This window comes from Crinia signifera, chromosome 9 (assembly GCF_055691185.1).
Source record: "Crinia signifera chromosome 9, ASM5569118v1, whole genome shotgun sequence".
Taxonomy (NCBI): domain Eukaryota; kingdom Metazoa; phylum Chordata; class Amphibia; order Anura; family Myobatrachidae; genus Crinia; species Crinia signifera.
Genome location: NC_139225.1, coordinates 112,073,832 through 112,088,643, shown reverse-complemented (window position 1 = coordinate 112,088,643; position 14,812 = coordinate 112,073,832). Strand labels below are relative to the sequence as shown.

The window sequence follows — 14,812 nt, the reverse complement described above, 5'->3', positions numbered from 1 at the left end:
GCCAGTCCACCTGTACAGCACAGTTATTGACAGAGGCACATCAGAACAGAGTGCAACTTCAAGCAGGACCAGGCCAGGCTCTGTCTCACTGCTGGCAGCACACACAAGTACAGTATCTGGTGGCTCCTGATTCCCAGTCTCACACCATGGTTCTCCTCCATGAGGAGAGAGCAGCGACAGTCCCACTCTGGCCACCACAGGTGCTGCCCAAACAGTGTGACTCTCACTTTCACCACTCAATACTGGCTGTGGCAGACCTCCACACGGCGGGCAAATGCAGCTGTTAAAGGGGCAGCCTGGAGAGGTGGCTTCACAGCATGACTTTTATGATGTCACGTGAAGCAGTACACAACACAGCCAGCAATGTCTGAGCCAAGTGCTGCTAGTGCAGAAAACAAATGTGTACATGCGCACTGTGGTCCTGGAAATCTCTGAATTGGAGGCCAAAATCCCAGGATCCTGCTGATACTGACCCCGAGATCAGCAAAAACATATAACATTTGAATTAATATTTTAAAGGACCTGTTCATCTTCCCTAAAGTAGTTGGAAAGGTTTTCTCCTACTTTTGAAGGAATGAAGAAACAGTCCATACATTATAAAAGGTGACGTTATCACTGCTTACCTTTCACTCAGTAAAGGGATTTGAGTTATTATTTCAAGTGACTAAAAAGCAGGGAATTGATGCAACAAAGCAATTAGAAAGTCAAGTCAAATATTTGGTCACATAGGGAGAGAAATTAGCAGCAGGAAGTAACAATACCACTGTATAGGCCAGATAGGCCATGAATAGGTAAAAAAATCCCTCTGAACAATACAGATTTGATTCAGAGCTGCAACCAAGTCAGCTACAATTACACTATCTGCAGGGAAGTAAATGCGGATATTCACTGGAATATCAAGTTATACAGTATATCAATGCAACTTTATCCCGCCACCCCCATACACTTTATTTTGTGGCAGTCATTATTAACAGCCCATTTTCTACCAACCCCTGACCCTGTCTCCTGCATTTCCATCTACGCACTTGCAGTTCGCTTAGACTTGCCCTTTGTGGCTAAAAGCCGTGCCCTTTTAGCCACGAGGAGAGATCCAACTAAAATCTGAGTACATACCTGACAATCCATCTGTCTTGTGGAAACAAATATCTGGTAATGTACAGTATAGGGACAAGTGACACCCAGACAAATTGGCTAGTTTCATTTTATTAAAAAAATGTATCCGAACAATTGGTTTTATCCATTTTAAATACATGCTTGTCATTTGCTCCCAATTACCAGATTTGTACATCCCAGAGAAATTGGACAGATAAATCTTCAGGTGTGGACCCCAAGTGCCAAAAACCACAAGATCCTGACTTCCATACAACCCTGCATCAGTGCCTAAGTGGTTAAGGAAATAATATTCTTGCACATAACCTCTTGCGTGTACTGTGTCTTTTCCTTACAATTGTACTGTAGTTATTTTAGAAATGACTCACTGCTCTTCCTTTTGGGAGAAGAATCTGCTGAGGTGAGCAGGTTATTGCTAGATATCTTTTCTCTGCAGGTAAAGGCTAGGAAAGGGGCCATGAGGGCAGTAACCTCCAGGGCCATTTTGCTTCTAAAGAGAGCAGGTGCAGTAGTACAGAGAAAAGGGTAGAGCTATCTTTAGGGATGCAGTTTCTGTATCTAGAATGTGTATCAATATTTACTTGGTCTCAGTGCGCCCTACCAGCAAAAAAGGCTTCATAAGAGGAAACAAGTATAGTGATAATTATCCTTCTGTAAGATAAAGCTAACTGTAATTGACACCTGAGTATTTGTTAATATGATAATTTGGCAGTACAAATAGCAGCGCTGTACAGCAGACAGAACAAGGGCCATCTTACAATATACAGTAGGCCGAATGGACAGATGCACAGGGCCCCACAATTCTAGGGACCTTCGAGCAGGGGCAGGTGGTGGTCACATGATTAGAGTGGCAAGGCAGCCTTCTTTTCCTTGCCTCCCAGTTAATGGCTGGAGATATCCACTAATCAAAAGTACTGACAGCCATTTAGTAGAGCATGTGGAGAGACGTCCCGGAACGTCATGCGGGAACATGTTATATATGTATTTTATTAATGGGTAATGGGGAACATTGGGCAAAGCAAAGCCCTTTAGCCCCTACACTGGTATAGGTCATCAATATCATACTCTATGGAGTTAATTGTCGCACTGCCCTCTGCATCAAACAAGTACACTCAGGTACAAGGAAGCTGAACAAACAGGTACAAGGAAGCTCTCAGTTGTATCATTTCCATACCTGTTCTAACAGAATGGTGGTAACAAAACAAAGCCATTAGTGGATTATTTTAGTCCCACAATAAGTCATTGCAATGAGGTATTGTTTAAATAACATTAATTGAAAAAATAAATGTAATAAATAAAAAAATAAAAATATATATATATATATATGGAATCCCAAAGCGTGTGTGTTTCTTTACCTTTTTCTAATGTGCACCACTATCTGTCACAGCTCCCGGCCAGTATTGCATGTTCAGCTGAGTACCACACGCCCATCTTGGAAATACTTTCTAAATACATGCATGTGATATAGGTTCCATTTTCTAATAGAGATTAGTGGAGAACCGAAACATCCCACAATCCCTTTTCCAGTGACTCATACCTGGGCATTTATAGACAAATCATGCCACAACATATTACATAATGGGGGAAATTTACTAAGATGGGAGTTCTATTTCAGATGGGATGTTGCTATGGGCAACCAATAAGATACTATCTATTATCTTCTAGAAGGTGCTAAATAAATAAGTAGCAGATTCTGATTGGTTGCCCATAGCAACATCCCATGTAAAATAGAACTCCCATCTTAGAATATTTCCCCCAATATATCATCAAGATATATCCTCTTCAATTAGAAATATGTGAGGGTACAAGTGAGAGTGGTGTAAACACTAGAGCCAAAGAAAGCACCAGGTGTTAGGGATAAGGAGGGGTTATAGGTTCATTCAGGGGCCCTGGTGCCCAGGGAAAGCACTTCCTCTTATAGAGTCATTTATGAACTTAATTGGAGAGCTCTTTGTTCATTTAGTTACAGTATCATTTAAATTGCACATTGCGCAGTCATACCCAGAGTCCTCAGTCACATCCTTCTTTATTTCAAAATACAGTCATCCCAGGATTTAAACCCATGACCTTCCATATTTCCGTCAGACACCTTACTCATGGAGCTTTTTGATCCAGCATAGGAATTGTGAGAGTTTTTGAAAATGTGTGCCTTAACCCCTTCCTGACAGAGCCAGTTTTTGCGTTCCTGACAGAGCCCTTTTTTTCAAATCTGACATGTCTCACTTAAGTGGGGATAACTTTTTTTTGCTTTTACTTATCCCAGTGATTTTGAGATTGTTTTTTCGTGACACATTGTACTTCAAGTTAGTGGTAAATTTGGGTCGATACAGTCTGTGTTTTTTTGTGAAAAATACCAAAATGTCGTAAAAAAATGGAAAATTTAGCAATTTGCAAAATGTTAAATTTTCTGCTTGTGAGACAAATAATCATACCACTCAAAATAGTTAATAACTAACATAGACCATATGTCTACTTTATGTTTCCATCATTATTTCAACTTCCTTTTAATTTTTTTGGACACTAGGAGGCTTACAATATGAATAGCAAATTCTCAAATTTTCAAGAAAATTTAAAACACTGATTTTTTTAGGGACCAGTTCAGTTCTGATGTGACTTTGAGGGACTTGTATGTGAGACACCCCCATAAATGATACCATTTCAAAAACTGCACCCCTCACAGTATTCAAAACAGCATTTTGGAAGTTTGTTAACCCTTTAGGTGTTTCACAGGAATTAAAACAAAGTGTAGGTGAAATTTCAAAATTTCATTTTTTTTGCAGATTTGCAATTTTAATACATTTTTCTAAGGAACACAGTACATTTTACTAGAGAAATGTGACTAAAAATTGATTCCCCCAATTCTTTTGTTTTCATAAATATCCTAAATGTGGCCCTAGTGTGCACGTTGACCAAACCACAGGCTTCATAATAGAAGGAGCACCTACTTGATTTTGGAGCCTCCTTTTTATGAGATTATTTTTTAGGCACCATGTAGGTTTCTAGGCACCATAAGATGCTAAAAGTTAGGAACCCCCCCACAAGTGACCCCATTTTGCAAACTACACCCCTCAGGGAATTCATCTAGGGGTATAGTGTACATTTCAAACCCCCAGGGGTTTCACCAATTGTGGTACAACTGGGCAGTGAAAATGAAAAATTATTTTTTTTACACAAAAATGCAGTTCTGGCTCCAAATTTGTCATTTTCAGAAGGTATGAAGGAGACAAAGCACCCCAAAATCTGTGCCCCAATTTCTCCCGAGTACGGCAATGCCTCACATGTGACCAAAAAATACCATTTGGGTGCATGGCAGGACTCAGAAGGGAAGGAGTGATTTTTGGATTTTGCAGCTCAGATTCTGGTGGAATTTTGGTGGGTGCTATGTCGCATTAGCAAGACCCCCCAAGCACCAATACAGTGGAACCCCCCCACAAGTGACCCCATTTTGCAAACTACACCCCTCAGGGAATTCATCTAGGGGTATAGTGTACATTTCAAACCCCCAGGGGTTTCACCAATTTTGATACAAGTGGGCAGTGAAAATGAAAAATTACATTTTTTTACACAAAAATGCAGTTCTGGCTCAAAATTTTTCATTTTCAGAAGGTATGAAGGAGAAAAAGCACCCCAAAATCTGTGCCCCAATTTCTCTCGAGTACGGCAATGCCTCACATGTGACCAGAAAATACCAGTTGGGTGCATGGCAGGACTCAGAAGGGAAGGAGTGATTTTTGGATTTTGCAGCACAGATTTTGGTGGAATGAATGGTGGGTGCTATGTTGCACCAATACAGTGGAACCCCCCCACAAGTCACCCCATTTTGCAAACTACACCCCTCAGGGAATTCATCTAGGGGTATAGTGTACATTTCAAACCCCCAGGGGTTTCACCAATTTTGATACAAGTGGGCAGTGAAAATGAAAAATTACATTTTTTTACACAAAAATGCAGTTCTGGCTCAAAATTATTCATTTTCAGAAGGTATGAAGGAGAAAAAGCACCCCAAACTCTGTGCCCCAATTTCTCCCGAGTACGGCAATGCCTCACATGTGACCAAAAAATACCAGTTGGGTGCATGGCAGGACTCAGAAGGGAAGGAGTGATTTTTGGATTTTGCAGCACAGATTTTGGTGGAATGAATGGTGGGTGCTATGTTGCACCAATACAGTGGAACCCCCCCCACAAGTCACCCCATTTTGCAAAGTACACCCCTCAGGGAATTCATCTAGGGGTATAGTGTGCATTTCAAACCCCCAGGGGTTTCACCAATTTTGATACAAGTGGGCAGTGAAAATGAAAAATTACATTTTTTTACACAAAAATGCAGTTCTGGCTCAAAATTTTTCATTTTCAGAAGGTATGAAGGAGAAAAAGCACCCCAAAATATGTGCCCCAATTTCTCCCGAGTACGGCAATGCCTCACATGTGACCAAAAAATACCAGTTGGGTGCATGGCAGGACTCAGAAGGGAAGGAGTGATTTTTGGATTTTGCAGCTCAGATTCTGGTGGAATTTAGGTGGGTGCTATGTCGCATTAGCAAGACCCCCCAAGCACCAATACAGTGGAACCCCCCCACAAGTGACCCCATTTTGCAAACTACACCCCTCAGGGAATTCATCTAGGGGTATAGTGTACATTTCAAACCCCCAGGGGTTTCACCAATTTTGATACAAGTGGGCAGTGAAAATGAAAAATTACATTTTTTACACAAAAATGCAGTTCTGGCTCACAATTTTTCATTTTCAGAAGGTATGAAGGAGAAAAAGCACCCCAAAATCTGTGCCCCAATTTCTCCCGAGTACGGCAATGCCTCACATGTGACCAAAAAATACCATTTGGGTGCATGGCAGGACTCAGAAGGGAAGGAGAGATTTTTGGATTTTGCAGCTCAGATTCTGGTGGAATTTTGGTGGGTGCTATGTCGCATTAGCAAGACCCCCCAAGCACCAATACAGTGGAACCCCCCCACAAGTGACCCCATTTTGCAAACTACACCCCTCAGGGTATTCATCTAGGGGTATAGTGTACATTTCAAACCCCCAGGGGTTTCACCAATTTTGATACAAGTGGGCAGTGAAAATGAAAAATTACATTTTTTACACAAAAATGCAGTTCTGGCTCACAATTTTTCATTTTCAGAAGGTATGAAGGAGAAAAAGCACCCCAAAATCTGTGCCCCAATTTCTCCCGAGTACGGCAATGCCTCACATGTGACCAAAAAATACCATTTGGGTGCATGGCAGGACTCAGAAGGGAAGGAGTGATTTTTGGATTTTGCAGCTCAGATTCTGGTGGAATTTTGGTGGGTGCTATGTCGCATTAGCAAGACCCCCCAAGCACCAATACAGTGGAACCCCCCCACAAGTGACCCCATTTTGCAAACTACACCCCTCAGGGAATTCATCTAGGGGTATAGTGTACATTTCAAACCCCCAGGGGTTTCACCAATTTTGATACAACTGGGCAGTGAAAATGAAAAATTACATTTTTTTACACAAAAATGCAGTTCTGGCTCAAAATTTTTCATTTTCAGAAGGTATGAAGGAGAAAAAGCACCCCAAAATCTGTGCCCCAATTTCTCCCGAGTACGGCAATGCCTCACATGTGACCAAAAAATACCAGTTGGGTGCATGGCAGGACTCAGAAGGGAAGGAGTGATTTTTGGATTTTGCAGCACAGATTTTGGTGGAATGAATGGTGGGTGCTATGTTGCACCAATACAGTGGAACCCCCCCACAAGTCACCCCATTTTGCAAAGTACACCCCTCAGGGAATTCATCTAGGGGTATAGTGTACATTTCAAACCCCCAGGGGTTTCACCAATTTTGATACAAGTGGGCAGTGAAAATGAAAAATTACATTTTTTTACACAAAAATGCAGTTCTGGCTCAAAATTTTTCATTTTCAGAAGGAATGAAGGAGACAAAGCACCCCAAAATCTGTGCCCCAATTTCTCCCGAGTACGGCAATGCCTCATGTGTGACCAAAAAGTGGCAGGACTCAGAAGGGAAGGAGTGATATTTGGATTTTGCAGCACAAATTCTGGTGGAATGATGGTGGGTGCTATGTCGCATTAGCAAGACCCCCAAAGCACCAATACAGTGGAACCCCCCCACAAGTGACCCCATTTTGCAAACTACACCCCTCAGGGAATTCATCTAGGGGTATAGTGTACATTTCAAACCCCCAGGGGTTTCACCAATTTTGATACAAGTGGGCAGTGAAAATGAAAAATTACATTTTTTTTTTACACAAAAATGCAGTTCTGGCTCAAAATTTTTCATTTTCAGAAGGTATGAAGGAGAAAAAGCACCCCAAAATCTGTGCCCCAATTTCTCCCGAGTACGGCAATGCCTCACATGTGACCAAAAAATACCAGTTGGGTGCATGGCAGGACTCAGAAGGGAAGGAGTGATTTTTGGATTTTGCGGCTCAGATTCTGGTGGAATGAATGGTGGGTGCTATGTGGCATTAGCAAGACCCCCGAAGCACGGTGAAATTATGAACCTAATAATCCATAGATGTGTGGTATATTTTAAAACACTCCTTTATACATAGGCCGGGTTTGTCGGGGCAAGTGTCACACTGGAAAATAGTTTGCTTTCTTATTCCCTTTTTATAGCAAACTTTGCACCTTTTTTGTGTCCTGCCCTTTTTTCCAGTGGAGGGGATTTCATCAGGAAAATGCTGCCCTGGTACAATACGGGGGCCAGTACTAGAAGTACTGGGGCCCTCTGCCTGCTGGTTCCCAAATACTAGGCCCTTTATGACTTCCTCTTGAAAGTGCATAAATGTCCCCCTCTGGCCGGTAGAACGGAATAGCATGTAAGCGTTATACAGTGCCATCTGGATGATATACACGGCCAGCTTCTTGTACCAGATTTTTGTTTTCCGCAGGGCACTGTACGGCTTCAGTACCTGATCTGAAAGATCCACTCCGCCCATGTACCTATTGTAATCCAGGATACAATTAGGTTTTGAGGTGTGGGTACTGGTACCTCGTACAGGGACGGAGGTGGTACTGTCTCCGTGAATTGTTGTCAGTATAAGGACATCCCTCTTGTCCTTATATTTGACCAACAACATATTTTCGGTGCATATTCCCCTGCTTTCACCCCTTCTCATTACTTGGGCAATGTGCGTTTTTGGGAGGCCTCTTTGGTTCTTGCGCACAGTACCGCAAGCTGCTGTACCTCTTGAACCAAGGGCCTCAAACAGGGGGATGCTGGTGTAAAAGTTATCCACATATAGGTGATAACCTTTATCCAGGAAGGGGTGCACTAAATCCCAGACAATTTTTCCACTAACACCTACGAGGGAGGGGGGGCATTCTGGCGGTTCAATTCTTGAATCCTTCCCTTCATATACCCTAAACCTGTGAGTGTACCCTGAGGTGCTTTCACACAGCTTATACATTTTTATGCCATACCTTGCCCTCTTACTGGGAAGGTACTGGCGGAATTTAACCCTTCCTTTAAAATGTATAAGGGACTCGTCTATGCAAATGAATTTATCTGGGATGTACATGTCTTCAAATTTGGCACTGAAATGATCAATGACCGGCCTGACTTTGAATAGCCGGTCAAAGGTGGGATCATCTCTGGGTGGGCACTGTGCATTATCGTTGTAATGCAAAAATTTAAGGATCGTCTCAAATCGAGCCCGGGGCATGGCCATACGGTAAAATGGGGTGCTGTACAGAACATCTGTACTCCAATATTGCCTAATTTCTGGCTTTTTTACTATGCCCATATGAAACACCAGACCCCAAAACGTCATCATCTCTACTGCATCTACAGGGGTCCACCTAGCAAATGATGACGTGGGGTTTTGAGCAATAAACTGCTGGGCATATAAATTAGTTTGGTCCACCATTAAATTTATAAAATCATCAGAGAAAAATAATTTGAAAAAGTCAATTTCTCTGAGACCTGTGGAATCAAATTGGATTCCTGGCATGGCCAAAAACTCAGGAACCTGGGGCTCAAAATTGTCTGGTGGTGGTGTCCATACGAGATCAATTATTGGGGGGGGGGTCTCAGCTGCTCTACGGGGGCGTCTTTGAGGGGGTCCCTCATCACCAGAGGAGGAAGAGGAGCTTAAGGCGAATCCTTCAAATTCCCCGCTTGCATCACTGGCTGTGTCAGAGTCAGAAGCAAGCATGGCATATGCCTCCTCCGCTGAATAAATTCTTCTGGATGACTGGGATGACATTTGGGATGCCATTTTTATTTTTGTGTTACTGGTAGTGAAATGTTTCAACACGTGTATAGTGTAGGGGGGGGTACAAACTTTATTTCAACCCGGGGGGTATGTAGTGTGTAGTGTGTATGTAGTGCAGAAAAAAAAAAATACTTTATACAAAAAAAAAATTGAAGGGGTTAAAAAAAATAAAAAATTGAAGGGGTTAAAAAAAAAATTGAAGGGGTTAAAAAAAAAAATTGAAGGGGTTAAAAAAAAAAAAAAAAAGGTCCTGCGCCAAAAATTGAGCACAGATGTTGGTCAGTAATGTCCGTCACTGAACAGCGCTCAAAGGCAACAGGAATTTGATCAAAAAAAAAAAAAAATAGATCAACCCTGTGCCGAAAAAGATGATCAGTGATGTACGTCACTGATCAGCGCACAGCGGCCACAGGACACCCACAAAATCACAGTGTGTGTAAAAAAAAAATTAAAAAAAGACCCCACAGCACACACAAAAAAAAAAAAGGTGATCAGTGATGCGACACTGATTACCAGTGAGGGGCAGCAGGTGCACAACCTTTGGTGCAACTGACAGTGCAACTGGCAGGTATATATAAAAAAAAAAAACCTCTGCACCCCCAAAAAGTTGCTGATCACCTCAGATATAGTGATCAGCACAAAAGGCGGGGGCAGCAGACACAAAATTTAGCACTCTCTATCACTCTCTGTCACTATCTCTCTCTATCTCTCTATCTCTCACTATCTAACACTCTATGACACTGCAGCAGCAGCAGTGACAGGTATATATATATATAAAAAAAACCTGCGCCCCCAAAAAGTTGCTGATCAGTTAATTTATACTGATCAGCACAAAAGGGGGGGCAGCAGTCAGTTATATAAAAAATATATAGCACAATCTGTCACTATCTCTATCTCTCTCTCTCTATCTCTCTCTATCTCTCTATCTATAACTATCACACTGCAGCAGCACAAAATATAGCACTCTCTGTCACTAGGCCTCTATCTCTCTCTCTCTATCTCTCTCTATCTCTCTCTATCTCTCTCTATCTCTCTCTATCTCTCTCTATCTCTCTCTCTATAACTATATCACACTGCAGCAGCACAAAATATAGCACTCTCTGACACTATCTCTCTCTATCTCTCTCTATCTAACTAACGCTATTACACTGCAGCAGCACAAGTTCACAACACAGGAAGTCACAAGTAACAGGATCCAGGAAGCATCCAGCACACTACAAGCAGTGATGAAGCAGGCAAGATATTTGCAAGGATCAGGTAAGTATTTTGCAAGGTTCTGGTCAGTATATCGCGGCAGCTAGGCACGGTGACCGCACTGCACGCAATTCCAGACCGGAATGGCGTCTGCAGTGCAGTCACCGTTAGTTTAAACCCCCCTCCATGGCTGTGATTGGTCCGTCGGTCCGACGGACCAATCACGGCCTTTGGGGGCGGGCGGGGTGAGGTGGGGTGACACCAGTGTCACCCTTACACCCCGCGGTGATTGGTGCTGTACTTTACAGCACCAATCACCTCCAAACGTGTGTCACCGGCGAACGTTATTCGCCGGTGACACAGAAAACGCTGTAATTGGCTGTTCACACTGAACAGCCAATCACAGCGATCGCCGACGGGGGGGCGGCATCGCAGCCCCCCCTGGGCATGCACGGACATGTCTGCTGTCAGGGACAGCAGACATGTTGAAACTGTCACCGCGTCTATAGACGCGGTGACAGTTAAATGCCATGACGTACATTTACGCCATGTGTCGGGAAGTACTTCCCGACCATGACGTAAATGTACGTCAATTGTCGGGAAGGGGTTAAATAAAGGAGTGTGTAACCAAAGGTGGTCAGTTATGTGAGGGGAAGATGGTGGTGACCAGGTGATGCTAGGGATTAGTGAGGAGGAAGTTGTGAGACTTATTAAAATAGAAAACTGATAGATTCTGCAGAACAACGCCCCCTGCCCTGTGGTGCCATGTCGCACCACCCTAGTTACAGTCCTGAAGTGGGATGGTGGGCGAAGAATTCTAGAGCAGGGTCTTCTTTACACAGGGCACATAATGCATGACATGCGACCATAAAATCTGGTTAATAATCATAATGAATATCACTGGTCATTATGAGTTATAGCACCGGCCCTGTATACTGTATGCATAGATTTGCTGTCTAATACACCTCCGTCCCTCCTACTAGCTCACATCCATTGCTGTATTTTCCGCCATCACTCTGACCATCAGGAAATGGAAAAAAGTAATAATAATCCCGACAATTACAAACACTTTGTAGTGCAGTTATATCTATATTACCTGGTATAAAACGTAGCTGATTTCGTATTCTTAAACCACTCTTTCCTGAACCATCTTCACAGTCATCTTCATCATCACAATCGCCGCTTTGCGATTCCTCCTCTTCTGCAATTTTACCAATGTTTTTCCGTCTTTGCGTCGACATTCCTTTTAACAGCTAAAGAGAAAAGGAGTCACATAAGGGGATAGCACATAAGGGGATATTCAAAAAACAAACACAGAAAATACTACAGTATATCACATGTTGTGCACAGCTAGGTAATATGTGGCTCTTCAGCACTGGTGGAACTACAAGTCCCAGAAAGCCCTGAAAACGTTGTTATTTTGGCTAATAGCATATGCTTGAACTTGTAGATCCACAACTATAGTGCTGCATGCTGCTCATGCTTAACTATAGCCCAAATAAACTGAACTGTAACATATATCTCGGCAGTAATCAGTATTACTGTCCCAAATTAGCTACGTAATACAAAGAACTCTAGTGTCCTACCAAGCTTGCAGCCTGTGTTGCAATGTCCACACTACAGGAATATGAAAGGACTTGCCGAAGGTCAGGGAGCAGCTGTCTCCAGGATTAAATCTGGACTCTTCAGGACAAGTGCCATGACTTTGAAATGTAAGTGGCTTCAGTCATCAAACCACCTTTGAAACAGCAATACGCATCCTAAGCTGACAGTGGCCAACTCTCTAGTGGTTTAAAACTAGAACATTACAAACAAGAGATAGGCAGTTAGAAATAGCTACTGCACTTTGCATGTCTCCTAAACATCAAGGGCTCAACCTCATTCAGTTCAAAATTCAATGTGGGGGAGGTGCCAGTGTTTTGGATGACAGAGATTCCAATTTTGGCCGCCAGAATCAGATTCCAAAAAGATCAAACAAGGGAGCAGCACTGGTATCTCATCATACTTCAGTACATAAGCTCTAATGTCGTTGTCATTTTACTCTTCAGATAGATGAGCACAGAATGTGCGACGCATGCACAAAGCCCAACAGAAACCTTCCTGGCAAAGAATATATTCGTACAATTCTGTTCTGTAAATGGATGGATATTATTACAGCATATATGTATCATGTGAATAGGTGCTGCATACTTCTTAAGTACATAATGACAGGTACAATTAGCACCTTCACTGGTATACTTGGGATCAAATTAGAATGATAATACAGTATAACTACTGTATGCAGAGGCGGATTTAAGCCTCATGAGGCCCTAGACAAGATACTGGTTTGGGGCCCTAGACAAGATACTGGTTTGGGGCCCTAGACAAGATACTGGTTTAGGGCTCTAGACAAGATACTGATTGGGGCCCTAGAAAAGATACTGGTTTAGGGCCCTAAACAAGATACCGGTTTGGGGCCTTCTAAAACAATGCACAGCAGTATATTTTTTCTGCTGATTGCAGGAGGCATCGGTAGAGTATGTTGGCGCATGCAGAGTCTACTGATAAATGCTCAGCTGTGCGAACATCGGCATTATGTAGAAATCTGAATCAGGCTCAAGGTGTTTTGGAAATAAGCTTATTACTTGTGTCACGTTTCAAGTAAACTGACTGCCCACATACAGGGGATGGAACCAGTTTGTGTGTCCAAACATTGTTTATCTCATCAAAGAACTTCAGAGACTTTGGGAGTGTTGTCAGGTCCCTGTCATGTCATGATGTCACACAGTAGTCATGCAATGCTTCTCTGGGAATGTTTTGGATGGCTCGGATATCTTATGAGGGCCCCTGGGACCTAGGTAGGGACCTAGGGGGTTATTCTGGTTTACACCTTATGCCAAATTCCTTCTTAGATGGACAAAACCATGTGCACTGCAGGGGGACAGATGTAAAATTTACAGAGAGAATTAGATTTGGGGGAATGTTTTGTGCTTTAGCTTTACACTGCATTATAGATCTCACTTAGCAGTAAAACCCCACCCAAATCTAATTCTCTCTGCAGATGTTAGTGCACATGGGCACTTTTTCTAGTTGAATCGGTTGGATGCATATTTCAGACGGGCACTTAGTGTTCTTAGCCCCGCCTAACGTACGGATCGCTCACACCGGTCCGACTGCGGTAAGACGCCGAGCGAATGGATGTTTCATGCGAACACCTCCCCCATCTGTGGGAGCCTCCCCCATTCTCTGATAGTCACCGACCATCGAATGATGGACCGAGCGGTCAGGCAGCCCCAAGTGCTCCAGACCACTTGGACATTTTTCCGTATGAAAGCAGGGATATGGGCAGGGAGCTGACATCCGGCTATGTCAGATGTCTGTCACCCACACATGCGTCACGGCCGGATTACCATACTCTACACCCAGCGGTTTCATGGAGAAGGCCCATGAAACACGGGGCGTATGAGCCCAAACATCCCTTAACAACCCTCTCCACCCCCTGCTCGGATGGTTCAGACCAATCCTTTTCTGCACGGAACTCACGCCGTGTTCGGACGTGCAAGGCATTCCTCTGCCTCTGCACATGCACAAACACCAAACATCGGCCGTCCGACCGCACACACAGCCGTCTGACTCAATCAGAATAAGGGCCATGGCTTTGTCCATCTAAGAAGGAATTTGCCAGAAGGAGTAAACCAGTATAACCCCCCTAGTGTGGGTAGATATATAGACTGGGTGGGTATGGGAGCCCTCACCAGACCACACCTGGCGCTTAATAAATATTAATTAAGTATAGTATATGAATATACAAAAATATTAGATAGAATTATATTTTATACCAGCTGCTGCATGCGTCTATGTGAGTATGCCTATGCTCACACACAGAATATAGGGCAAAAAGGAGGTAGAATTTAGGCGCAATGCGCTGTAAGATATAATATTACTCCGTATAGTTCTGCTGAAACAAAATTAAATCGGACACACTGTTAATTTTGACAAAATATTAATTTTTAGATTTTCGAATTAGGAAATATTGGCATGGGAATAACACAATGATTAAACAATAAAAATATTATATCTAAAAAATTAAATCAATAAATGAATACATATAAAAACTAATTAGCAATGAGGTAGCATATTGGCACTGGGTCTCCAGGTTTTGATGCATCCCGCTGGTTGGATTTTCAATACCCTGTAAGGGGGCGTTAGTTGTAGTATCGGCAAGGGACCATCCACATTACTAGCATCCAAGACCATATGCAGTGGGGGAAGGGGGAGCAGCTCACTCTCTCCGGTGATGGCATC

The 14,812-nt window shown here is 42.9% G+C and overlaps 1 protein-coding gene across 1 annotated transcript in view; it reads right to left on the bottom strand.

Annotated features, from left to right (window-relative positions):
- Positions 1 to 14,812, bottom strand: part of GPC3 (glypican 3) — a 495,953-nt gene that overhangs the window by 141,692 nt on the left and 339,449 nt on the right. The window contains exon 7 of the mRNA XM_083159530.1: positions 11,625 to 11,781. Within this exon, the coding sequence (XP_083015656.1) occupies positions 11,625 to 11,781 (157 nt within the window). The remainder of the gene's footprint in view (positions 1 to 11,624; positions 11,782 to 14,812) is intronic.